The sequence below is a fragment of the Tinamus guttatus genome, unplaced genomic scaffold (genome assembly GCF_059628265.1).
Source record: "Tinamus guttatus ecotype Peru unplaced genomic scaffold, ASM5962826v1 Tinamus_guttatus_pri_ptg000073l, whole genome shotgun sequence".
In the NCBI taxonomy this organism is placed as follows: domain Eukaryota; kingdom Metazoa; phylum Chordata; class Aves; order Tinamiformes; family Tinamidae; genus Tinamus; species Tinamus guttatus.
The window spans coordinates 589,089-616,149 of NW_028288607.1; the positions used below are offsets into that span (position 1 = coordinate 589,089).

At 52.8% G+C, this 27,061-nt stretch overlaps 1 protein-coding gene across 1 annotated transcript; it reads right to left on the reverse strand.

The window, feature by feature from the left end:
* Positions 1–929: 929 nt before the first annotated feature.
* On the reverse strand, positions 930–25,806 carry ACVR1 (activin A receptor type 1). Its single transcript, XM_010226674.2, has 9 exons — positions 25,735–25,806; positions 23,000–23,266; positions 22,462–22,679; positions 15,895–15,994; positions 12,954–13,100; positions 11,398–11,673; positions 9,253–9,450; positions 3,234–3,364; positions 930–2,218 (listed from the first exon to the last, which is right to left on the reverse strand). The coding sequence occupies exons 1-9, from the start codon at positions 25,799–25,801 to the stop codon at positions 2,084–2,086; spliced, it is 1,539 nt and encodes a 512-aa protein (XP_010224976.1). The 5' UTR covers positions 25,802–25,806; the 3' UTR covers positions 930–2,083.
* Positions 25,807–27,061: the final 1,255 nt, after the last annotated feature.

A 27,061-nucleotide genomic window follows, 5' to 3' on the forward strand; every position in this document is an offset into this window, starting at 1 on the left:
CTGCCACGAACAGAACCACTTGTGCTGTAACTGCGACTCAACGAGCACTCCCACCGACGCTGCCTTCAGGCCAACACGGACCGGCTCACTCGACTCCCTTCTGAAACCGGCACTCCTGAGCAGACCAGCACCATCACATACCTGGTCCAGCTCAAGTGACAGAATGTGCTCAGGGAGACCCTTTGGCCTCCTATTAAAAACAAATAGCCCCCTCTTTTCCCATGTTTTTTGCAGCACTGCGATGGCTTTTTCAGATCCCCACTGAGACCCCCAGCAACTGGCGCGAGCCCCGGCCACGGCCTGGCCTTGTTTCTGCATCAGGACTGCGGCAACCCAAAGCCAGGGCACCGGCTGCAGCAGGACGGGGCTCGGGGAGAAAGACGGGAACAGAGAGCAGCCTCTGGCAGGCTGGGCAAAACCCGAGGCAAAGGGAACCTCAGACAGCTGGGACTCCGCAGGTCAAACATGGCACGAAAATTGCTGTCCGGCTTCCTGCATTACCTAGAGGGTTTTAAGTTCAGGTATAAAGGAGTCATTCCAAAGGCTGAACAGACACTTACTTCCTCCCCGTGGAATAATGAGTAAGACGAGAACACAGAGGTATCAGAGGGAAACCATTCTCTGGATAGGCAGCTGAGCTGTCCCGATGTCAGCGGTGACTCCCCTCCTGCCGCGGGGAGCGCGCGGAGAGGCCGGTGCGGCGGTGCGGGTATCCCGTGCGGACGGACGCAGCAGGCCCAGCTGAGCCACCTGGGCATCCGCTCAGCGCAGCAGGAGAGGACAGGCCAGCCCGGACAAACGGCTGCCGGGCAGCCCCGGGTACCTGGGGGCTCTGCCACGGCCACCTGGGCCCGCGGCGTCACCGCCAGCTGCGGCGTCCGCGCGCGTTCCCTTCCCGCGGGCAGGGAGACAACCAGAACACTCCTCCGTTTGACTTGAAAACATTCTATTTAATTTATACAAATAACTACTAAATAGAAAAAGTAGATTAAAACAAAATAGTTATTTTTCTGGCAGAGTTTAAATGCATATTATATAGCTTAGAAGAAATAAAATGCATTTTCCCCACAGCATTCATGACCTAAACTTCTACTCGAGTCCTCCACTGCTTTCCTTTTCTAGATCAGTAAGGTACTAGACACAATGTCATGTGGGTAATGGCTATATATATGTTCCGTATTTGAACTGAAAATATGTTACAGACCACACACCTACAAATGTGAAGCACTTAAAACGTGACTATCGAGTTGTAATATGGTAATACAGAAAACAATTTATGTTTCAGGTTATATTGTGTTACAAAAATGTCTGTGTAAGAAATCATGAAAGAGGCCACATAAAAATAAGCTTTAACTTTATGCACTTATTTTACAGTTTAAAAAACTGACAAGTGCACTAGTAATAAATAATTTGCAAGTTTTGTATAAACGAGAAATTCCTAGTGTTCAGCATTATTGTAAACATCAGTACACATGTAAAATGCAGCTAAAATCTGACAGTTACATTTTCAGTTTACCAAATTCATTTCCTATTATCCAGGCATAGATCAATGTAGTATACAGCCAATCATATTTTTGGCAAGTCATGTCTTTAAAATTAACAGTGACAGTGCAAGTAAGGAATGCAAAGAATTCCTAGTGCAATAAAGAAGAGAAGCACAGGCAATATTGCTGATTAAAATTTATCACTTCCATGTGTTCAACCTGGGAGTGATTAGGAGATTAAAAAAAAAAAAAAAAGAAAAAACAAAAAGAAAAAAGGAAAAAAAAAAAAAAAAAGCTATTCAAAGCCATTGTTTAATGCCCTGATCTTGTCTTAGGATTTCTCTGTCTTCCTTCAGGCCACTCGCTACCTTTGCAACAGCACCTCCAGCGCGAGTCTCTACAGCTTGACCGTTTGTGAAATGCCCGTTGTCGTCACTGAGCAAAGTCCAGAGGGTTCCAATGTCTCCCGAACAGGCAGCCAGGTAAGAACTTCTGCCTCTATAAGAAGCCACAGGGGGACCAAGTATATGACTTGTCTGGCCAGACTGCTCTGGCCCAGGCGAACGCCTTCCTATCAGGAGAGCACCATGAGAAGAAGGTCAACAGTCAGCTTTCAGTTTATCTAAGGAATTATCAATTTTGGTCAAAGTCTTTTTGATTCGCAGGGCTGTTAGTCTTGCTGATGGATTTGGATACCAGCATTCTTTCATCAACTTGGCAAGTGATGTTAGTGTCTGGGAAAAGAATAAAAACACAGATCACATAAGCACATAAATCACAAGTCAAAAAGAACTAGACTGCGCTAAGCAATAGCACAGTTACATTTTTATTGCGTCAATAATACTCCTATTTTCAGAGTCTACAAGATGTTTTGCTGTGGCGTATTTGGGTTCCTTTTGTTTCCAAATACATCAACTTGAAGTGTTGAAAAAAATACTGCAATTAAAGAGAGCAGGTAGGTAGACAATGTGCTGACTGCCATGTGCAACTAGCTTTGGACATGGTTCAGACTTTAGTCCTAACTAATTTTAAAACATTCAAAACTTTAAATTAAGGAAACACTCTATAGAACCCCTTTTCAATGCAGCTGACTCCTCTAAGACCAATGTAGAAAGTCAACGATTGTATAGGTGTTTTCTGTGATTTCAGTACATGGAGTGTAGCTTCACATAGCTGGGATTCACCACTGGTGGCACAGGCACAGCTCCCAAGCCGAGCCCTTCTACATGGGACGTCCAGTCCTGGCCTGTCGTAACAAACCTCTATAGCTTTAGCAATGAGAAACAGAATAGCTGTCCAAAGCTGGAGAGCACAGAAAAAACAACTTCAAAAAACACAAAAACGAAAGAACAGCCCTTTCAATGCAGGCTGAAAAGAGATCGAGCTGTTGCTGTAGACCTGCATCCTTATGATGCAGAGACCTACACAGGTTACCTTCCCCTTAAAGAAACCTCCCCTTGGAGAACAATAAAATAGAGAGATCAGCTTGAAAATAATTACGATTAGTTCATGCTATTAAAAGGTCAATCTGAATTGCTCAGATTTAATAACCCGAAGCTGCCCATGGTGCTTCCTTCCCCTTCTGAGGAAGCCGCACACCCGCGCTCCTCTGCAGCGTGTGGCAGCCGCCCTGGAAAGCGCCACGGGCGCCTTCCGGGCCGCGCGCGAGAGCCTCCAACAGCTCGAAAGGGTTTGTGTCGAGAGAAGAGCTCGAGCCACGGCCATCCACAGGTCTGTACGTGCACTTACCGGGTCTGAGAACCACCTGTTGGGAATGTTCGGCCTCTGCTGATCCACACAGACCACTTTTCTCATGTCTTCAAAACTGGGATCATTTGGAACCAGATCGTAAAATGGTGGTTTGTAGTCTTCTACAATACCTAGTGAGATGCAAACAAGAGAGACGTTACCCTAATGACTCAAGCCAAGTGAAGCAGCATTTATGCCCAGAAAGAAGGAGCACGTGACCTGCACCACCAAGAAGCGTGGAGATCACTCGTACCAGAACATCAGTGTCAAGTAGCCACAGAAAAACAGAATAGTACTTTCCACCATATACACAGTTTTTCTGATCCAAAATGTTAATTAATTGGTGCAAAGCAATAACTACATCCACGTTACAGATGTCTGAACTAAATAATAGTTAATAATAAATAAATAGCGGCTTTAGTTTGAACGGCAAATTCATTTGCCAAGAGGCCAAGGAGTACAACTGCAGTAGTATGAGATCAAAACTCTTCTTTGCCAACAGAAATATTCCCGCTAAGTCACATGCCGTGCCTTACGCAGTTGGAGGGCAGGGATGCAGCAGGGACAAGGCGCAGTTCGTGGCCCCAGTGAAGCAGGAATTGCAGCCTGCTTGGTGCAGCAGCAGCCTGGCTCTCCTGCGCTTCCTGCTCTCCAGCGACCCTCACTTCTGGGCTTTGCACAAACTGGCTCTTCTGACTCCTCTGGGATTCCTCCGAACAGCTTAGGAAAGCTGCTGTCTGCACCGTGTCTTTAATAGCTTTATCACACACTTTGCTCGGTTCTGTGGTTCATGCCAGACTCCAATACGGATGCCAGCACCTCCAGGCTCTCGCTGGCACCTCACGTGAAGTTATTTATTGCTGTTAAACCAGTAAAATGCCGCGGGCCACTGGCATCACGCAGCATCGGCGGCCAAGCTGTGCAGTCCGCGCGCTCCCCAGGCTCTGCTTGCAGCGGCACCCTTGGCCCATGCCGGCTCCTCGGGGAGCGCGGGAGCCGCGTCCGGAGCGCGCGGGGCTGCGCGGAGCCCGCACGGCCCTCGGCGCGGCGGGACCGGGAGCACGCGCAGACCTTCCAGCGGCCGCGCGAGAAACCTGGATTGTGCTCAAGCAGAAAAGAGGCTCCCAGAAACTGTACTGCAGCATCTAGGATTTTGTTTTCTTGTTCTAACACAAATGCACATTGAAATTCCATAGATTCCCTGTAAGAATTTACAGATTTTACATGCAGAAGCCCCTACCTGTAAAGATCAGAGAAAGAGAAAAATGGTCTTCAGCAAGTTACAAGTCACACAGAAAATCACTTTATAGGAGGGCAGCTCAAAGATGTGGCCACCCAAAAAAGCTCCCACTTCGATGGAAGGCAGCTCTAAGTTTTTAAACAATTCCTAATTGCCCATGCTGAACATTACCTATAGGGCTGAGCTCCCATTTTATACTTGTTCTGCCCCCTCCCAGAACACAACCTTATCTGTGAGAAGTCAGGAATACAAAGGAATTTTGTGCACACGCATCATCTCAAACTAAAGTATGGATAAAGAAGTAATTTTACATTGCTCAAAAGCAAAACTTCACAGACATGACATGGCTCTGGAAAGGTTTCCCAATGTCATTATGATATATGAGTAAGTAGAATTTATCACTAAAGACAAAGGTGGGCTGTATTTAATTTACTATTTTCACGTGATTTTCCAATGTGTAGGTTATTTAGATGGCTGTTTCACTCAGGACACATCATTCTAACACCAAGTACAGAATGAGCTTGGGGCAACCTTTACTCCGACAGAACAGCCCAGCGCAGCGAGCGCGGCGAGCCAAGCGCCGCGGCCCCGGGGAGCGCGCGGCCGGGCCAGCGCCGCTCGACCTCTGCCCCAGCGCGGCGCCCTCAACTGTTGCACGCTTCCCTTCCCCGCTCCAGCAGGGAGCCCAGGCTGCCGCCTCCAGGCCATTTCAGGTGCCTTCTGTCATTCAGGACACAGTGTGTTTTCTTTTCTGGGTAGCCAGCTCTTTACTAGGGAAGTGAACCGGCACTGACCCGTGCAATAGCGTTTTACCCCGCCTCTACTCCCTGTTAACGTTAAGGCCACCTTGAGTTACGCATATGCGGGTTAACTGGAGCGAAGGGGAACCCACGCAGCCGGCGGCAGCGGACACAGCGCTGCCCACAGCCCGCTCGCCACGCGTTGGTTGCGCTCGCCAATAGCTCTCGTCTTGCTGGTCTGCCCCAGACACCTCACCAGCAAGACCACAGTCCTGAAGGGAGCAGCGATGACAAGGGACAGAGAGGAGGTGAGCAGAGGCGCTGAGGGAAGGCGCGGGAGCCCCCGCCAGGAGGAAGCTCTGCCACCAGCACGGGGCACGGCGCTGCGTCCTGCGGCTCGGGGGGCTCCTGCAGGCACAAACACCAGTCTGGCCTGCGGGTAAGAAGCTTCCAGAAGATTTTCCTCCTTATACTCAACCACAAGAGCAGAAGGCCATTAGAAATCACTGTTTCACCTAAAGACCATTATAGGAGGAAGGAGAGGCAGAAAGCAAACTTAATCAGGTGAGAACCTCAGGGCTTCCATGAACCACAATACTAAACTCAAGCTGACTGCACTGCTGTTCTGTCAGCGGTGGATAAGGATCCGCCAGAATGGTACGGACAAAAGCCCACAGCACGCGCAGGTGGTGGAAGTTCCTCTTGCCCCTCCGACATCGCTGCCCTCGGCTCGCTCGCGCGAGGGCCGGCGTCCCGCACGGGCTCATCCGAGCGGCTGCGTCGCGCTCCAAGCGCTGCCAGAGCCGGCTGCTCCCGCTGCCGGGAGACAGCGCTCCCTCCGGAGCGGCTGTTGCTTCACACCCGGGAGGAGGGTGAATTGCTTGAACAACAGAGGGAAACACAGCCACTAACTGGGAACGAGCACTGTTAAAGTTAGTATCGCCGTCGTCTTAGACTTGCGGTTTTATTGACACGACCAAACGGACTCCAAAACGAGGCGGCCATGACTTAAGTGTTGCCGTGGGGGCCCCCAGCCCACCAGCCTGAACCCCCGGGGCTTCTGTCCTCGTCCGGGCAGGTCTGCGGACCAAGCTGGGTCTCACAGCACCGCGGTTCCGTGACCGGCCCAGGCCCAGCCGGGTCTCACAGCACCGCGGTTCCGTGACCGGCCCAGGCCCAGTCAGGTCTCACAGCACTGTCGTTCCGTGACCGGCCCAGGCCCAGTCAGGTCTCACAGCACTGTCGTTCCGTGACCGGCCCAGGCCCAGTTGGGTCCCACAGCACCGCAGTTCCGTGGCTGGCAGGACCCAGTCAGGTCTCACAGCACCGCGGTTCCGTGACTGGCCCAGGCCCAGTTGGGTCTCACAGCACCGCGGTTCCGTGGCTGGCAGGGCCCGGGCCTCGCGGGCCACGAGCTCCTCAGCACGTTGTCTGCGAGCAGCAGCTACTGCAGCAACAGTGCAGATACCAAACTTCAGCACGAGAGATTTAAATAACATGCATCCTTCCATAGGATGTTTGTTTTGAGAGGCAAATGCATACGACTTTTTTATTTTAGAAAATGGAGAAGGAAGAAAAGAAAAAGGACATCTCATATTCCATGAAGGATTACCTCCAAAAGACTGCTGTGACAAAGCAGATTTCAAACAGACATCACTCAAAACGCAGGACTAGCAATACATAAAAGCACGCCTCAGAATCTTATCTATAAGGTGCCACCAGCACGCAGGCTGGCTGCTGTGCTCCAGCAGAAAATACCCTACGCGGTGCCACGCGAAAGCAGGCGCCCTGCGCTGCTGGGCCTGTCACCACGACAAGAGCCCCCGAGAGGCAGCGCTGAGGGACACCGGGGCTCTGACCTCCCTCCTTGCTCTTCGTTCCTGTCGCAGGGACTGCTATCACCCATCGCACAGTAAAATGATCCCCTCCATCCAGCAAGTCGTCACTGCAGCAGCTGGCACCCTACAGGGCTCGGAGGCTGCTGAGACAGGCAGAGGGCAGAACATAAAACCAAACATAACTTCATTGTTACAGCTCAAATTCTCAAGGCGCTGACATGAACTGCAACCAGAGGTCTCCGAATATTGCAAAACACCCTCACCAAGTCTTCCAAACTGCCTACATCATACACTTGCCAATAAAAAAAAAGAGTACGTGGTAAAAAAAATACCCCCACACGTTCACAAGCTTTCCTTCTTTCCTATAATCAACCACATGCATCTTCACATGAGGTCGTTACGGCACTTCAGCATCAACTGCTGTGTGTTCTGCAATCAAAGCAACGCCCGTCCCTTGAGCGCGTTCCTCGCCAAGGAACCTCTGCCACGGGGAGAGCAGAAACAGCAGGATGGGGAGCGCGGCCCCGGCCACCGCACAGGGGGTCCCTGCTGCATGGGCAGCCCCGACCTGCTCCGCCGGCACCGCGTGGACGGGTCCCCCGCACACGGGACGGGCCCTGTAGTCACGCGAGGCAGCGCACGGGCCGAGGCGCCACAGGTCAGCCGCAACTCGCTACTCCCCGTCGTGTGTTTGAGCACCCTACGTGCCCCTGCAGAACAGGGGTGTTTGGGTGAGCGCTGCACTCCCAGGAGCACTCCCCACTGATAGATAACAGGTACAGTAAAAGCTTCATTTTTAGAAAGAATCCTGCTTTTTAATGGACGTAACAGTATTTCCTTGTTTGCTGTAGAGCTGCTGCCCCTGCCAACTTCCCCGTTCTCCCCCGGTGTCCGGTGTCACTGCTCGGACAGAGCGGAGGGAGGCCGGGCATGGAAGAAACCCAGCAGAACACAAGACAGCAAGGCAGACTGCAGGACTGCTCCCCTCGCTGCGCACCGCCTGCGCGCCGCGCTCCTCTGCGGCACCGACCGCGTCCTGGCCGCGCGGCGCAGCCGTCCCTGCACACACCTCTTCGAGCACCTTCTCCGTGAGGAAACGGACCCCCCGAGCGCGGCCCGAGCGCCCCGCGCGAGGCCCACGGAAGGCCCCCTGCTCCTGCACTGTATTACAGCCCAGCTCGCTCCACTCTGCTTGCTCATACCAGTGCACACTCCCATATCTGCCCATCTCTAACAAGCACCGACAAAACTGCCTATTTCTGTCCTTCCCTTGAATTCTCACTTGCAGTAACTCCCACTTAAAACTTAATCCTTCAGTTTGAGCAGCTTTGCCTACACAGCCGGACTCAGCCAGGCACAAAGCAAACAAACATGCACGAACATTTAGGATTTCCTCAGATTTAAATACGTCACCATTAACCTAAATTTAATATTCGTGTAATTTTCCCAATGACATTAAGAAAACATTCAAAATCCTCATTTTGGGCTCTTCAGTTGTACACATTTTCCACAATATTTCAACAGATGTGTTCCTCGGGGAGCCTTCCCATGGTTATTACCAGGGTCTGACATCTTGAGGGTCCTGCCTGTCCTTTGGGCCCAGAGAACAGACCCTGAGGACTCCTGGACTGGCAAGGACAAGAAAGCACCTACAGACAATCAGCTAGGGATTCTGAAATTCAGACCCTCTTGCTGATGAAACATAATCCAACATTGCTCAGTGCAAGAACAGTAGTCTTACTAGCATCTTTTCTAGAATTGGAAATGTTTGATCACATCCTGCTTTGTGTTTAACTTAAGATCCCTGATTTTTAGTCTCTTTGGTGTTTACTTTATTTGTAGCCTCCCTCATGGTTCATTAGGTTTTGCCATGCGAAACAGATGCCTAAAACCCATGCCCACTGTAAATTAATGGCACATGGGAAACTTCACAGACTTTATGGGCAAAAGTTTAAACTAATGATTTGTTTGTTGTGATCTAACTATTTCTTGTTTTCCAGGATTCAGCAAGGGACCCTCTCCTCCATCATGACTAAGTGACAATACTTGATCCCTGTATCCAGCACACCAACTACTCCAGGAGGTGCCTGGAGGAACGGAAGCATTTTGGTGCCCAGTGTTTTCTTGCACAGTGTACGTGTCCCCGCGAGTCACCATTTGCTCCCCTCCTCCGCAGGGCAAACAGGAGTGCAGATACTCACCGTTGCTGACCATGCGTCTCGCCACTTCCCAGAGGACCAGCCCGAAAGCCCAGATATCGACTCTCTTGTAGGAGTCGAAGCAGTCGGCCTGGATGGTCTCGTCCAGCACCTCGGGAGCCATGTAGCGCTTGGTGCCCACGCGGGGGTTGTTCCCCACATCCAGCTGGTTGGTGCTTTGGGAGTGCATAACCGCGAGGCCTGAGGACAGAGAGCAGCACAGTCACCCCGGGGCCCGACCGCGCGGCGGCAGCACCGGGCAGCCCCCGAGCAGGAGCAGCCGGAGCCCGGCTGTCCAGCACCAGCTCCAAACCAGCCATCAGCAACAGCCGCTGCGTCCACAGCCTTGGACCTATTATCTCCAAGGGGATTACCATTAACATGTTATTGCATGGCTGTAAAGTGTTGTCATTATAGGAATTAAGTGTTTTGCAGCCGCTGGATGTCACCAGCGCTCTAGGCATGTATGCGCAGAAGGCCGAGCATCTGTTACTTAGAAGAAAACAATTTTACCCAGCACTCAAATTTATTTATAGAATTTTTGGGTAGGCGGATATATCCAAACCGTGGGGAAAAGAGAAGAAAAACACTGCGTGAGAGATATACACAAGTTTAAAAATAAAGCTGGAAAATAAAAACCTCTATTTGCAGTTGCTTGAAAAATAAACATCCTCAAAGTGATCTGAAGTGAGTCAGTCAAAACCACTCTACCTTGTTTCTACTAATTACCAAACATTTAAGTAAAGAACATTATGTGAGGAACTAAATTACTGTAAATTTGGAAACGCACAAAGTACTCATTTCACCATGGTAAACAGTCAGCACTGCAAATTGAACAGCAACAGGTGCATGACATAACTAAGCAATAGCAGACGCAGACTCTCGCCCATTTCCTCACCAACTCTTGCCAGAATAACGTATACTACCTGCATTTAACATGAGTTTATTTTAGATGAAACTTCAAAAAGCTTTTACTTCAAAACATTAACTTATCTCCAAATCATTAATGTTTTCTTTCTTTTTTTCTTTTATTTATTTTTCTTAAGTCCATGCCTTGCAGTAACAAAAATTTGGAAAACACTTTTCCCTGCAATTTACGTGCACTTCAAGTAATTTCAAGCTGCTAAAACAACAATCATGACAGCTCTAGAAAGACACTATCAAGCCAACCCTATCACTGCTGAGAAGGTAATTTGGAAAGCCTCTTCTACAGAGGAAATATTTGTCCTTAGTGTATATTGCCCCTTGCACCTGGGAACGGGGTTAGAGACACGTGCCCTGGCAAACTCTAAACACAAAGACTTCGAAGAACCTTTCAAGAAAACTCATAATGCTTGATCCAAACTGGGCAAAACAGACCCAGGGAATTGGCAGGTCCCAGGTTTCATGCTGAGGGGTGCAAGGCAGCATCCTCCACACTACAAACTAAGGCGCTGCTGCAGCGAGGCCGGGGACAGCAGTGCTGTAACCAGGTTCCCATGCGGGGGCATCCGCGGCTTGGGAAGCAGGAACCTGGGGAATCTAACGGACCCCTCACCTGCGCCAGCACAGGCGTCCAGCCCAGGAACAGGCAAACCCTTCCAGCAGGGACGTCAAAACACGTGAGGAGAGGTTTGATGGTGGCGATGCAAGCCGATGAGACGCACTGGTGTTCAGGAAGCCACAGGTCATCTCTTTTGGACCACCACCGTTACCCCCAGTACACTGGAGTGTATTCCAAACTCCAAAGCTGAGCCACTGCGCTTTGCTTGCAGCCTCTGCACCTTCCCGACACACAGTAGCGTTTGCTTCAAACTGGAAAGTCCCACTTACTTTAATGGTGTAGTGCAGAAACTTAAGGAGTCAAAGCCCAGAGCTGGACGGATAAGGGAGCTCTGCTCTGGCTGCGAGCGGGAGGACACGCACTGCCTGCGAAGCGCAGGGGACCCCAGCGAGCTCCTTCTCAAACGCAGGAGGGAAATACAAGCAGGACCCGTCCCGCACAGGGCCGCTCCGCGCTCGGGGCGGCCGGGAGCCTTCCGGGGGTCTCCCAGGGGCAAGTGCCCTGTAGCGGCCACGGGACAGCGAGAACCCCCAAGGCGCTGCCGATACCCACGGCCTCCATCCCCGCAGGGGTGCCCGGGACACGGCGGCGGCCGCTCAACTCACCCAGGTCTGCTATGCAGCACTGCCCGTTCTTCTTGACGAGGATATTCTTGCTCTTCAAGTCCCGGTGGGAAATGGCTGGCTTGCCCTGGGTTCCAAATATCTCTATGTGCAAATGTGCAAGACCACTAGCTATGGACAGGACTATCCGCAGGCAGCTGACAGTGTCCAGGGTCGTGAGCTGCAGGTAGTCGTAGAGAGACCCCATCTCGTGGTAGTGGGTGATCAACCACAGCTGGGTGCTAGAGTTTCTAGAAGTCATGTCAGAGGCAATAAAACCTAAGAGAGGTAGGGAAGAAAAGGAGAAACCACAAAATAAGATGGCTCATCCAGGTCTCCCCCAGGATATGAATCAATACCACTAGGCCCCTCTGGTAATTTAAAACTGAATTTAGCAGAAACTTCCCTGTTATACTACGAAAACAGACAAGACGCACTTTGGAACTCCTGGGTTTATTCACAAAATGTACTTAACTGGTGTGCAAATTACTTCTGGTGTAAAGCCATCACCACCATCTTCCAAAAGGCAGCAAAGAACCTCTTTCCTATGTTGATGAAGCTCAAGAACTTCCGTCATGAAGTGGTGTCTGACACTGACCTCAGGACCCCAGCAGGAAGGAGCTGCTCCTGCCTCTCCTGCGCATAAGCGCTTTGCTGAGCCAAGGGCTGCAGCTGGAAGCAGCAAAAGCTTCACTCCCAAGTCAGAGGGACAAATCATGTTTATTAAAAGCCCTCATATGACATTTGTCAGCAACAACATAGACTTTCTCTAATCCCAGTAGACAGATTTCTTTGCTATGACTCTCTGTAATATGTGATATTGTTGAATAGTGCATCTAAAAAAACCCATAAAATAGCCCACAAATTTGACAGTTATCAAGACAAACTAAACACACACACAGACATGGGAAATGCGTAATAGAATTTCTGCAAAGTTACTTGCTATCTTGGGAAGGGACGTTCAATAATTCACGCTCAGGAGGCCACAAAACTATTTTTATAGCAGCAAAGTAATTGCCCCTGGAAGCATTCACCAGCCAGGGGAGCGCAAGTGTCGAGGAGGGCGTGCTAGAGAGCCAGAAAGGAAGTTCTCCTCAGCAGAAAGCGAAGGAGGAGCCTAGGGAAAACTGACTCAAATGAGACGGCTTGCATGCAAGGGAACGTCACCGAGCAGGCCGCTGCTGTCATTTGCAAGGGTGACACCAGTGAAAAAGCACCGTGTTTACCGGGAATCAAGAGGGCTTCTTAAACTTCAAACGCAGCCCGCACCGCAGGAGAGCCCCGTTCCAGGCGCTCCAAACTGAGCGCAGGTGCTTTCTGCTCGAGGCAACCAGCCCTGCTGCCGCTGGGACTCTCTCTCCAACTACCGGGCTCAGATTCCAGCACTTTCCTGCAAGCCTCCCCTACTCCCAGTCCCCTTCCACCGTCTGTCATGAGCACAAGAGCCAAGCCTGGAAGAGTGCAAGGTTGATCTGCAGCATTTTGCACATGAACTGCTTAATTAACTCATTTTCATGGGATTTACAGTAGAAAAAAATGAAAACTGTTCTTCTACTTACCTAAGATATTTTCATGACGCAGCAATACAGTGTTGTACAATTCAGTTTCCCTGAACCAGGATTTTTCATCCCGAGAAGAAAAGATCTTCACAGCAACATTTTCTCCTTGCCACTGACCCCTCCAAACCTCTCCGTATCGGCCCTTTCCTGGAGAGAAGCAGGAAGGGAAGGATGTTAAAACTTCTCAGCTAACAGGCACAGAGCCAGTTAACAGCAGGGGATTCACCCCAGCCTAGAGGAAGGCACCAAAATCAGCACATGGTTCTGTGCTGCATGTTCCCCAGCAAAGCAAACATCACAACAACAAACACAGGCCAGTTTCTAGCAGCAGCACAAGCGGGTTCCCGGCGTGAACGCGCACCCCACGTGCTCACGCGCACGGACGGCCCTGCTGAACCTGCTGCACAGCTCCGCAAGGCCGAGACACGCACAGAATGGGGCTGCGGTCCTACGGACCTGTCTCTGACGTTTTCATTCCTTTCAATAACGAGTTCTTTTCACTTTGTTCAGGAAGAGCAGAACTGCTCCTCTCCATTCCTACCTCGGACTCGCGGTGCCTGCGAAGGCCAGAGCCCCGAGGCAGAGGTGAGCTGGAGCCAGCTCCTCTCCCCGCTCCCGCCCAAGGCAGCCTCCAAGCCGGCAGGGCCCGCGCCCCACGCGGGCACCTCTGCCCACCGACTGCCGCGCCGTGCCCGACGGCCCTCGGCCTTCCCGCGCGGCCGGGCTGCGGGTGGGGAACGCGGAGCTGCCGCTCACGTGAACAACATATGAAATTGCCTGACATCGCAGCAATATCCGGGACAAAGCACATGCGAAAATCCAGGGCAGCCTGAACAGGACAGCCTTGGCGTTCAGGCAAGGAGCTCTCTCGCCTGCACGGCTACAGACACCCGAGCCTGCCTCTCGCTGCGGCCCGAGGGCGGCCAGAGGAAGAGGCGCCCACACGACGCGCGCGACGGCGCCCGGCAGCGCAGGAGCACGGCCGGCCGGAGGCCACCGCAGACCCTCGGCCTCGGGGAGGCTCCGCGCGCGGAGCAGCCGCTGCGCCCGCTCGCTCGCAGCGATCCCCGTTCCACGTGGAACTGCATCCAGCACCTTCAACACTTAGAACTTCTACTGACTCACAGCAACGTGTGACCTGCACGGGGTGCAAAACTCTGAAGCAGGAATCGATCATGATTATATTAAGCCTTTACCTTCCTCTTTAATGTCAGTGCAGCACCTTGGCTCAATGCCTCTCTTTCTGGATAGCTTTGACTCAAGTACTTCTAAATTTAGCTCAAATTTAACACTATTCAGTTAGCAATTCTCAATTCCATATTTTGACCATTTGAGAATTCAGACATCCGTTTCTCAAATGAATTGAACCCAATTATTCTTAATAGAGGCAGCAGCAGCTTCCCGACTCGCTCTCAAGCCCTGCGAAGAGCTCATAACCCCTGCACAGATGGGGATTTAGCAAACATAGGGCAAAACACAACAAACAGTTGGGATTTAGGAAGCTAAATTTATTCTTCCCACACCTGATCCAATCCTCAAAACAGGGAGACTGCAGTTGAACAAAATAAAGCAGCTACCAAACCTAATTGTTATTATGAGGAGCAAAATTATGTCCCTTATTCTTCAAGCAAGTACTGAAAATTCCTTGTTACTTCAGAACTGCAACAACAAAAGATGGTAAACAAAAAGGTGGGGTATTCACCCTTTTCCTATAATTTGGAACCTTGTCCCTTGGCAAAGGCAAAGAATTCTCCATTTCTTCATTGGTAACAAAAGCAGAAAACAACAAGATATTTTAAAAATGTAATTAAATTGAAACTTTAGGAGAATCTTGAAATATTACAATTACTTTCTGGAAGTAAACATTATTTACTCTTTCCAGTTTGTGTCTTAAGTTCAAAAGCAAGAACTAGTGTTTTCCAGCAATGAGCAACCCATCAGCGTTTAAAACGCTAACTGAAGAAAAAAATGGAAATCATATCTGTCAGCTTCAACAGGCAAGCGCACATGACCACTAGCTCTATGCTAGTTTAACTTTTTTGTCTTCAAATCTGTTACTTGTATGCCAGCAAGAAGTGTTATCTACGGGCGCAGCTATGGGGCCACCAGCACATGGAGCCGGGGAAGAGCGACGCGCTGCAGCTGTAGGCACATGCTGGAGAGAACGGCAGGGCCCTTAAACCTAGACAAAGTGCTGAAAAAACAGTCAAACAACAACACACACAAACACACACCCACACCGAGTCCTAGGGTGGGGAAAAGGAGCAGCAATGGCAAATCACAGACTGCACAGCCCCAGGGCAGCAGCAAGAGCAAGCGAGCTGCAAAGGATGCCAGAGCGGGCAGAAAGGAGCATCACTGAGATGCCAGCCAGCAGTTTGGATCAAAAAATAAAAGAGACTCAGCCCTGAGGCATCTGGAGCTCAGTGATGCTTAAAAGTTGAACCCTTCCCGAGAAAAGCCAGGCTCATGAAAGCCGCCTTCTCCATCACGGTCTCCAGAGGCAGAGAATTTGCCCATGGTATCCCTTCCTTCAGGTGGGATTTCAACCTACATTATCCGCTTTCCCTTTCTGATAGCACAGAATCATGCCCTTTTTTAAATGCTATCTTAGCTACTTAATGCTTCATGGGTCAACTCCAGGTATCTTAAAGACGAATCATTTATTTCTAATTCTAAAGCTTTTTAATTAAATGCCACTTAATCAAATATTTGTTTCATAATTCGACAGTTTCAAGCTTCAAATTAAGCTTGATTTAAAACAAACAAACAAAACGAACAAACAAACGAAAAAACACATTAGCCTAAAAAGTGCCCAAACAAGCCTGGTTTGTATTTTCCAGCCTTACCTTACTGAACAAAACTCATCTTTAATTAGGACGAAAGGCAAAGCTCTGTACCAAGACCTGTCATTAGACACGTATACAAGACTTCTACTAACCTACACACTCGACAAGCGTGATCTGGCGAGCCACTGTTCTTTGCACCAAGAAAGGAAGCCCAGAGCCACTTCCAGATGTGCAGGAATGGTCCAGTAAATCCTGTTCAAAAGGAAAATCAGAAGTTGACAGCATGAGAAAAGTTGCATTTCTTCCACGTAAATACAGCAAGGTCTTCACAGGGCGGTTATCTCAAAGCTCGAGGCACTGCGGCAGCACCAGCAGCACCCACAGCCATAGGGATCAGGACCCTGCTGTCGCCACCGCTGAAGAGACACAGAGAATTCTCCTTTAATCGCAACATTTTACCTTGTCAAAGCGCATACACAAGGAAAGGAGAGGGGAGAGGAAGTACAAGTTTCATACCATTTTTTTCTAGGAAATTTTATAAACATGAGAAGTAAGAGCAAACAACTGTCAGATTATTCCTGGATTTTTTCCTGGCCTCCATAACGAGACTCCAGCCACAGCTATTTCCCAGGATTTCGCTGTTCCCTCGCTTAGTTCATGCTCTTGCAATTTGGTATCTCACTTATACGCATCAGCTTAATAGCAGCTTGTTCGTCAAATTTTTCTATGCCTTGTGGTAATTTGAGGCATTGCAGAAAAAAAGAAAAGAAAAAAAAAGAAAAGAAAAAGCCCTCCTATATTGAATCCCTTTGTCCATATATAATTAGCAGAAAAAGAAAGGAACCTTTCTTTTGAATATTGATATAGGTTTTCCCTATCCTTTCCCCCCATGGCTGCTTCTCACCGAGGGCAGCTAGAGGAGCGAGGCACAAGGCAGGTCTGGCTCAGGAGCCGAGGCTGCTCCCAGCACCGCGATCCGCAGGGCCGGGCACTGCCCCGGGTCTTTACCGACCCCGGGTGCCCGCGAGACCCCCAGAACTTGGAGCTGGTTTCAGAAACGCTCCAAACGCTCGCGGCGGAGACGGGAGAGCGGCGGGCGGCGGCGCGGGCCGTGGTGGCCGCGCGGCGGTGCCGGCTCCCGCCGCTGCCCGCACGGATGGGCCCGGCCCTGCTTTCGGCGCCCGCTGAAGGCCCCTGCGGCGACAGGAACGAGGAGGCGCCCGGCGGCGGCGACACCAGGGCAGCCCCGCAGCCGCGTCCGCCGGCAGGGGGCAGCACCGGGCACGCGGCGCCGACCCGAGCCGGAGCGGAGCGGAGCGGAGCCGGGAGCGCTCCGAGCGCAGAGCCCGCAGGCAGCTCTGCCTCACCCCGAGCGCCACGTCCAGCCCGCGCCTCCGGTGCCCCCTCTGCTCTGCCGGAGCCGCGCGCACTCCGCAGAGCCCCCGGGAGCCTGCGTGGCTGCAGCTGCGGCCATCACAGCGCTGGCCCCATGCACGTGCCTCAGGAAAGAGCTGCGCCTCAGCAGCAGGGCCACCTCTGTGTCAGCAATCAAGTGCCCCAAACAACACTTAGCAGTGATCATTAATGGAAATCAGCTTAGCAATAAACAACAAAGACAAACCCAGACATGCAGTCCCCCACTGCTCCGGAGGTTATCTGCAAAACAGAGTAGGTTTCGCCACGATTTGCTGCAGTTCAGCAACACCTGCCCGTTCTAGACACCTGCCACCTTCAGCAGGACGCGTGGGCCAGGGCCACCTTCACACCCGTCAGACAGCCCGGGGCAAGCGGGGAGCGCAGCTCTCGGCCCGCGGCGGACGGACCCTGCACCGCCGGGGCACGCGCGGCTCTGCCGGCGTCCGCGCAGCGAGAGCAGCCCCGCGCGGCCGGGAGCGCCCGCACACGCGCGAGGCCTCCACCTCTCCGGGCGCTGCTCCGCGCCCCAGCGAAACAGGCACAAGCAGATAGGAACAGGGCCACGGCAGCTGGTGACGAGCCAGAAGGACCATCACCTCCTGCAAAACTCCGTAAAGCTGGCAGGAAAGCACTTGAGATCTTCAGCAAACGTGCCTGTGGGGCAGGAACCACCTCAGCACACAAACATGTTTTAATTTATGAGCTTTTAAACTGGCCCGAAATGGAGGACTCCAAGAACGGCAACAAGCAGCACCTCCAGGGCAGCACAGGGGTTTCCATGACATGTGTGAAGTGTCTGCCCCAAAACAGAACTTCTTTAAAAAATGTAACTCACATAACTCATTACCAGCCCTATCCAGAGGGACCAAACGAAGCTTGATGAATCTTCCCAATTCAGTTTATTCATCAATGACCTGGATGAAGGCACAGAGTGCTCCCTCAGCAAGTTTGCTGATGATACCAAACTGGGAGGAGTAGCTGATACCCCAGAGGGCTGTGCTGCCATCCAGAGGGACCTGGACAGACTGGACAACTGGGCGGTGAAAAACCTCATGAAATTGAACAAGGCCAAGTGCAAGGTCCTGCACCTGGGGAGGAATAACCCCAGACACCAGTACAGGCTGGGGACCGACCTTCTGGAGAGCAGCTCTGCAGAGAAAGACCTGGGTGTCATGGTGGACAAGTTGACCAGGAGGCAGCAGTGTGCCCTTGTGGCCAACAAGGCTAATGGGATCCTAGGGTGCATTAAGAGCAGCATCTCCAGCAGGTCAAAGGAGGTGATCCTGCCCCTCTGCTCAGCCCTGGGGAGGCCACATCTGCAGTATTGTGTCCAGTTCTGGGCCCCACAGGACAAGAGGGATGTGGAGCTGCTGGAGAGAGTCCAGCGCAGGGCTACAAGGATGATCAGGGGCCTGGAACATCTGCCCTATGAGGAGAGGCTGAGGGAGCTGGGCCTGTTCAGTCTGGAGAAGAGAAGGCTGAGAGGGGACCTGAGCAGTGTCTAGAAGTACCTCAAGGGAGGCAGTGAGGAGGATGGGGCGGCCTCTTTTCACTGGTGGCCACCGACAGAACTAGAGGAAACAGCTGGAAACTGAAACACCAAAAGTTCCACAGGAACTTAAGGAAAAATTTCTCAACAGTGAGGGTGACAAGAGCACTGGAACAGGCTGCCCAGAGAGGTTGTGGAGTCTCCTTCTCTGGAGATCTTCAAACCCGCTTGGACGCAGCCCTGTGCCACGTGCTCTAGGTGACCCTGCGTGTGCAGGGGTTGGACTAGGTGACCTCGAGAGGTCCCTTCCAGCCTTAACGATTCCACGATTCTATGATTCCCTGCGAAGAAATCCCGCGAGCAACATAGGACGGGCAGGGACGGTGCCCAGCGGGCACAAGCGCACGCAGGCGCAGCAGCGTCAAGGCGAGCGAGGGGACGGGAGCACAACCTGCACCCGCAGGGCACCCACGCTCCGGAGGGCTCTCCATGACAAACCTTTTTCTTAAAAGCTTTATTATTCACGTATTTTATTTCACAGTACTCTCGTATTTTAGTTCACAGAAATGTACTGCAGGCTCATAGAAAGCATGAGCACGTAAGAGTAACCAAATGTTAAAAGCCCATTACCTTTTTCAAATGCTAATACACGGGTAATTGTGCAGTTAGGAATTCTGTAGAAACCTTGTTACTGAATGTTTTTTTCCTTTAGAAAGGAAAGTAGGATAGAAAAGCATAGCCATAATCAACTTCCTAATATCTCCAAGCAAATTGGACTTCTGGCTTTCAGTTAGATAAAAGTGAGAAATCTGGTTTCTTGGTAAGTGCTCAAGAAAAAAAGTGACAGAATACTGCTGTTTTACCCAAAATGTGAACTCATTTTCCTTCCTGCTTGTACCAGACAGGAGCAAAAGCTTGTCTGCAACAATGGCTGTAAAAACAAGATTTGAAGAGGCCAAACAGCTCTTTCCATTAACCACTAGGAAACCAAGGGCTGCAAGTATTTCCTGTACTATGGAGAATAATGCCAAGCGTAAACAACTCTGATGTGTGACAAAATCCAAGACTTAAAGCACAAAGCGGAGAAAAGCCTGGCCCATGAAGGCTGGCTGCTTGGGTGACTGTTCACAGGCGAGGAGCTATCTGCCTGCTCCATTCCCAACACCAGAGGCACCACCATCAAAGGCGCCGGCGGCGAGGGCTGAGGACAGAGCCGCTCCGCCAGACCCGGCCTCTGCAGCCAGCAACTCTCCCGCTTCCTCGTGAGAACAACTTTTGATTTATTCTTCCAGGCTTTAATCATCATCTCTGAGGAGCACTGGATGACTTGAAGCACTTTAAGGGCTTGCAAAGGAAATAGTCTAATGGACACTTATCCTGGTAAGCGATAAGAGCTCAAAGTCACTGCTTTAGAGCAGATACCTACGTACAGCCATGCTTAGTTCATGATGAACATACCAGAAATGTCTGTTTTAAAACAGTTAGAGGGAATCCAGCCCTGCAGGCTGACTTGGGAGTGCCAAAGGCATAAAAAGGCATTAAAAGAACGATTACCTGGGAGAGCTTTGCAGGGCCCAGCAGCGGCAGATGGGCAGGGCAGTGCCGGACGCCCCCTCGCCGGCACCACACTCAGTGCTGCACCGACACAGCCCGTCCGGGCAGCTCAGACTCCAGGACAGAGCCACCACCACGGCTCTGCCTTAAAAGGGAGCTACCAATGAAAAACAGTCTTATTTCTTCACCCTTTGTACTTCCTCTGCCTCTCATCCCACCCCAGAGTATCCCAGGGATCTCCCCAGACTTTTGATATGATTCCTGGACTGCAGGGCAAAGCACAAAAGTGGCCACCCAAGGACCCTGGAGGACAGTCCCTCACCTCCCACTGCGGCCACAGGCCGCTGGCAGGGCTGGACGGTGACACTGCCCCTCCAGACACGCTCACCGCCGGCTCCCTCGCCAGCCTGAGGACCTGCACTTCTCCCCTTACCCCCCCTGCTCAGCTTGAGGCCTCTCCCTGTTCTTGTGCTGGAGAAGGAAGCGAAGAACCGACCCCTGTCCATCCTCCCCTTCCTGCTCCTGATGTGGTACATCCTCATCAAGAGGGCCGTGTTTCCCTGGTTTCGGAGGTTCACAGCGGGGTCATCTGGATGACTGGGAGCCTGATTCTTCAGTTTTAACCTGATCTTCCTCAGTGAAGGATTTGTCCTTTCCACGTGGAAACAGTAACCCTCCCTGGCCACCTCAAACACCATGAAAACTTTGCCAGGACATACTGTCTTGTGACAAAACACATTTCCACAAGATTTTTCCACCACTTACAGCAGTGCAAGAAATTATTTCCAGCTCCCCAGAATAGCTCCATTTCTGACTGGTCCTTTTCTTAAGTTCCCACAGCTGCCTGCAGAGCAGTTAACTTCCAGGCAAAGAAATAATATATATTATCTCTATGTATAGAGACAATATATATGTATAATAAAATATATAACATATCTATATTATAGAAATAATAATACATGACATCACAGAATGGCTGAGGTTGGCAGAGCCCTCTAGGGATCACCCAGTCCAGCCCCTGCTCCAGCAGGGACACCCAGAGCAGGGGCACAGGGTCCATCCAGGCACATTTGGAAGATCTCCAGAGAAGGAGATTCCACAGTCTCTCTGGGCAGCCTCTATATATGCAATATATAGACGCATGTGGCACAATCAAACTGCTTCCCTACAGAGGCGGCCAAGTGACACTTTCTCAAAAAGATACACAAAATTTCTGCCCAGAGTTAAACACCTGTTTCTGCTCCTCTCCTCTCTTACTGAGGCTGAGTCCAAACAAAGGAAAAGCCCAGATAATGAACAAAGTAGCACATTAAAAACATCTGCATTCCAGACCATTTTCATTCCTCTAAAAACTTCTCAACCCTTAGTGAAAGCATGAAAGGTTAAGGAGGGAAAGCAGTGAAGGGAATATACTTTCCCACTTTGTGTTTAGGAAGGCACAGAGACTGTATGTGAAAAATGGCAAGAGGAGGGAGTTCTCCTCTTTGCATTTGTCTCTGAAGCAAATAACCTCAAGCTGTCTCTGAAGCTCTGCGTACCCAGTTCTGATAGAGTGTGGGAAAGCCGTCGTGAACGCTCTTCAGGCCACAAGTAGAGGTAAGATTCTTTACGCTTTTTAAAAGAAACAATTTCCAGTTGTTTTCTTGCCAGAGACTGAATGAATCAAAATTCGACCATTAACATCTATTTTTAACAGGAGTAAACAGCCTCCATGTCTTCAAATTCCTACTGTTCTCTCCTGTCACCAGTATCGCACTAATACTCTAGTCACCCAAGAGCCCTTCAGCGAAGGATCATTAGAGGCAGCTTTGAAGTCTTTAAAGCTAAAAATACCTCTTAGGGTCTGTACTTTCTTCTTCTCCAACCTTCACATCTTTCCCTCCTACATTTCAGACTCTTTGATACACGAGAAAGGCAATGCATTTTTATACCTTTTGTATCATTTTAGGCTTCCCAGCTTCTGCATGTACCCTGTTTTTCCAGTAGGTCAAGAATCCCACTGGCTTCAGACATTACTCCTAGGAACAAAAACAGTTTGCCTGCAGCTTACAGCAACACTCTAAGTCAAAGAAGCTGACCTGGAAAAATTACTTTTCTGGCAAAGCTCCATTTACACGCTAGATTTCCCAGTACAGGACTCTCAGCAGCAGCAGCTCTGGCGCTCGGTGCCTTTCTTTTTGGGAGGGGTATGGGGTGATGGCAACAGTGCTGGAAGGGAAGGGAGGTTTCCCGGTCCCTCACGGGCGTCCAGGTTACTTACAGCCAACGTACTGTCTCCCACATTCGAGGCAATCAGTCCCTCGATTGTGCCATATTCTGCATCTCTGGAGTTGAGCCTCTCCATGTGGTTTTTCTGTATTCTCCGGATGATCAGCACAGCTACCGCAGAAAAAACTATCAGCACTACTACTGGAGCCAGTATAACAATAATTAGTGTTTCCATGCTGTAACCGACAGCTTCTCCCTGAAGAGTTTGCCCTTGAAAAAGAAAATGAAGAGTTTGAGCATCCACAGAAAAAAGTCATCAAGCAAACACACAGTAATGCTGACAGCAACGCTGCACGTGGTAGCCACCTGCTCGGTAAGAGAGGCCACAGCTCCAGTCGCCAGAGCTGTTTAACACGTGTGCTGCCGAAGTGACTCGCTGCAGAGCCGCCACAACAACCCGACCCCCGGCACGGCTGGGGACGCGGGACACGCCGCAGAGCCCAGCGGGAAGGCTCCCGTTGGAATCCCACCTCGCTCCCATGACCCAGCCCCCTCTCCCCAGATTCACCGCCTATAAACCAGCCCTTCACCTTTCGAGGAAGGCAGCTGCGCAGTGATATTCATGTTGCACAGGTAGCCCTGGCAGCACTCCACAGCTTGGTCGGGAGAGGGAGGCGTCTTGCAGGTCATCTTCCCTTGCTCGTAGACTTGGAAGCAGCCCTTCTGGTAGACCCTGGCACCATCGTTAATGCTGAGGGAGGCGAAGCACTGCTGGCCCCGGCAGCGGTCTCCGTTCCCGCAGGACATGCCCTCGCACACGCACTCGTACTGCACCATATTCACGTTCAGTTCATCATCTGCAAAAAGGGAAAGTTGAGGAAAAAATGGATCATATTTTTAACAGCTTCAGTTATACTGAGATGACTAAATCATTAGACAACAAGATCTGCCACTTGAAAGGAAAGGGAAGCGCTGAGGAACCGGCAAGCAGGAGATCACGATACTCCTTTCTTTGACTCGGCAAGACACGTGCTGCCCGCAGAGCCCCGGCGCCGTCTGCCCCGCACTCGAGCACTGCGGCCCGCGCGCAACGCGGCACAGCAACGACGGAAGAGGATTTTTAAGTCTAGAACAGAAAACTACTTTCAAATATCCTCAGGGAAACGTCCAGAGCTCCCCAGCTAGGAGAATCACCCCCCACACGGAGCTCCAAAACTCTGCCCACACACAGCTGTTTTCTAGACGGGAAGTTTTTAAGCGTCAGGGCCAACACCCTGCTCACGGACGGCAGGACGTTAGCGGGAAGGCGGCGCGGGGCACCCGGCTCCCACCACGGCGGCAGCAGGCTGCGCGCGGCAGCACCGCGCGCGACGGAGCCGGTGCGACCCGCACGGACGCACACCCTGCACACACCTGCAGGGCAACGCGCGCAGCCTTGCTCACGCGCCTGCGGCACTCCGCTCACGTTAACAGGCTCTTCTTCCATTCTTCCTAGCGTGCAAGGAAAGTTTCTAGCCACAAATGCAGCAGATGCTTCTAAAAATAGCTGCAAACGTACCACGTGTTTGGCTTTGCAAGCCTGCCATCAGCTCTGCCCACTGGGAGTGTAACTCAGCTCCTTCGCTCTTCCCCCAGCGAAACTTCCATTTGTGAATCGCCCAAGTGAGAACTCGGCTGGGGAAGAGCCGGGCCGGCCCGCGGCTCCTGCATTGCTGCTGCCGCGGGGAGCACCCGCCTGCAGGCGGGCCGAGCTCCCACCGCGCACGAGCTGCCGTGGGGCCGGCGCTGCCGTGGGGCCGGCACTGCCACGCTGGGGCTGGAGGAGCTGCCCCGGCCCCGCGGCCCCGGCGCAGGGCGGGCAGGCCCCGCACGCCGCGGGCGAGCCGGGCAGGCCCCGCGTGCAGGCCGCAGCGGGGCCGGCGCTCCGCTGGGGCTGCCTGCCCAGCCGCACCGCGGGCGAGCCGGGCGCACGGCTGGGCTGCGCCGAGCGGCGGCTCCCACGGCTCTCCTGCGCGCACCGGTGCCAGCGAGCCCGGCTGCGGGGCCGGCACTGCGGCCCACGGCTCCGCTGGCCAGGCCGGCCCGACCATGGAGCCGCGCGCGCTCGGCAGCGGCACCGCGGGCGGGAGCGCTGTCAGGACAAGCCCGTGTGCAGCCAGCAGGCAGGCGGCACAGCAGGTAGGCGCCAAGCTTAAAAACACCCCCCTTACCCAGACGAGCCCTGCAGAGATCCCTGCTCCGTAACTTGCCGCCCTGGCGCTGCGCTCCTGCTCCGCGCGCTTGCGGGCGCACACAAGCACTGCTGGCCCCGCAGACGCCGGGATTTGCATCGACGTCTCCAGGCTCTAGGCCCAAGCTGCCTTCACACCTAGTTCAGCGATCGCTATCATGAAAGTCTCAAAACTGAAGCTCCTGTATCTCACTTGCCCGCTGAAGGAAAGACAGTACCGGCAGTGGCCCACGCAGCGCTGGGGGCTATCCAGGTACGCAAGCAGAACAACTCCGCTGCACCACGTCTACTCAGCAAAACGGAATTTGCAGAGTTTCGCTGTCTTCACAGAGCCCTTTTCGTGCGCGCAGCGAAGATGGGACACAGTGCTCCCCTTCCTTTTAAAGGGGAGCCAGCTCGAACACCAGCTGGGTTAGCGCGCCGAGCCCGCAGGGGAGCGCGGGAGGGCGCAGTGGTCCAACAGGTCTGTCCCGTGCTCCTCACTACACAGTGTGGCAGGGTCTAATCACGCACGTTAGGCAAGAGGAATTAACAGAGAAATTAAAATTCAACACCCATGTTCGCTGTATTTTTCTCTTCTCCATTGACAGCTCTTCACATTAAGCAAGAGAAAGGCCGATGGTTTTATCTTTAAGATTTTTAATAAAAGCAGCTCTGAAAGTCTGACAAAATATTTTTGAGAAGCAAATAGCTGCAGTTCAGCTGCAATAAAAAGGCGCAGCAGTGACAGCCATCAATCTCCTCTTTTCTGCCCAAGACAGTTATTCCCATTAAGTATCTGTCATAGGCTCCTTTTTTTCCTTAGGATTTCCTATTCACGGGTATCACTAACATGAACCACTAAATCACTGTGCATTTTTTTCACCTCCCTCTAACTTTGTTTGACAAATATCCTGCCTTTTACTATTTGCATCAAGTCTGAAATCAGCGCATCGCCACAGAGCATTTCAGAGAGCTCTGAGCAGGCAGCTGTGGGAGATCACGGGCTTGCCCTAAGCACTGGATACCCCCTCCAGCCCCTTCAGGCATCCGCACGGCCGAGCCGACCGCACGGGCAGAGGGCCTTGGCGCGCGCCGCCGCGGCCGCACACTCACCTTGCAGACTGCGGGAGGGCAGGGCCATGGCCACCAGCACCGGCAGGAGCAGCAGGCCGTCCAGCATCGTGGAGCTGCAGGGAGAGAGAGGCGTGAGCGCCGCGAGCACCGCTGCGGCCGCGCGCCGCCAAAGACACAGCTCTCGCGAGGCAGCGGCACCGGGAGGCCCCTCAAGGTTTACCCGTTGAGCCAAGGCTGCCAGGCTCTTGCACACAACTTGGGACAGCTGGATTGCAGTAGTCTCATTTTTACTGCGCCTTCTTTCCGAAATAAGTTAGCAAGTCTGAAAAGCTGTGTGTGGGCACCGCCGCACACGAGCGTTCAGCTCCCAGCAGTTGTGCTGGAAACCCACGGACACAAAGCTGGACACCGCGTGCTCACAAAGCAATCAAGGATAAGGCAGCGAAGCCGGAGGACAGCTCTGCCCGGGAGCAGCTGGGTGTCCCGGTGCCGAGCCGGGCCGGCCACGGCCGTGCCCCGCTCCTCTGGCACCGCGGCACCTCGGAAAGCTCCGGTTTGCGCCGCCGGAGCAGGACGCGGGAGGGCCCTGCCAGCTGCTGGCCCCTGTTGAGCGCACGGCTCCGCTCGCCCCCGCAGAGCCGCTCCGCGAGCGGCGGCGCGCTCCGAACCCGCTGCCCCGCGCCCGCTGCCCCGCGCTCCGCACCCGGGGAAGGAGGCGCCCAGACGTGCCCCGCAAGCAGCAGCCCCTGCCCCGGGCAGCCACGACGCGAGCCTTGCCGCTCATGTAGGGCGCGGGCTGCAAAACGGCCTTGGCAGCAGGCCCCAGCTCACACCAAATTGTCATACGCGCTTGCGGCTAACGCAGAACAGGTACCCCTGCCCCCACGTCACAGCCACCGAAACCAAGGTGCCCGCGCCCAGGAATTCAGCAGGTCGCCCCAAAGGAGTCGCTCCGTGGCCACCGGGAGGCTCCCGGCCCCGCATGCTGGGCGTCTATAAAAAGCCCGGTGAGCGGGCGGCTGTTTGTGCAAGCTCCCTGGAGGGCCGGCACGCAGCGCGCGGCCAGCAGAGCGAGGCCGCTGCGAGAGCCGGGGCAGCGCCGGCCTCCACACAGGGAGGCTGCAGGGGAGCAGCTGAACCCGGCGCCTGCCGCCGCGCTGCTGCAGAGCCTCCCTGCCCGGGACGGCCGCGCGGCCCCGCGCAGTCCCGCGCACGAGGGGGAGCGGGCGAGGGCTGGCAGTGCGCCCGGAGCCGGCCAGCGCCCGCGGGCAGCGCGGTGGCGGCGCTGCCGGGTACCTGCAGGCAGCGGCACAGCGAGGAGGGGAAGCTCCGCTCTCACCGCGCGTGCTCGGGCCGCCGGGGCCCG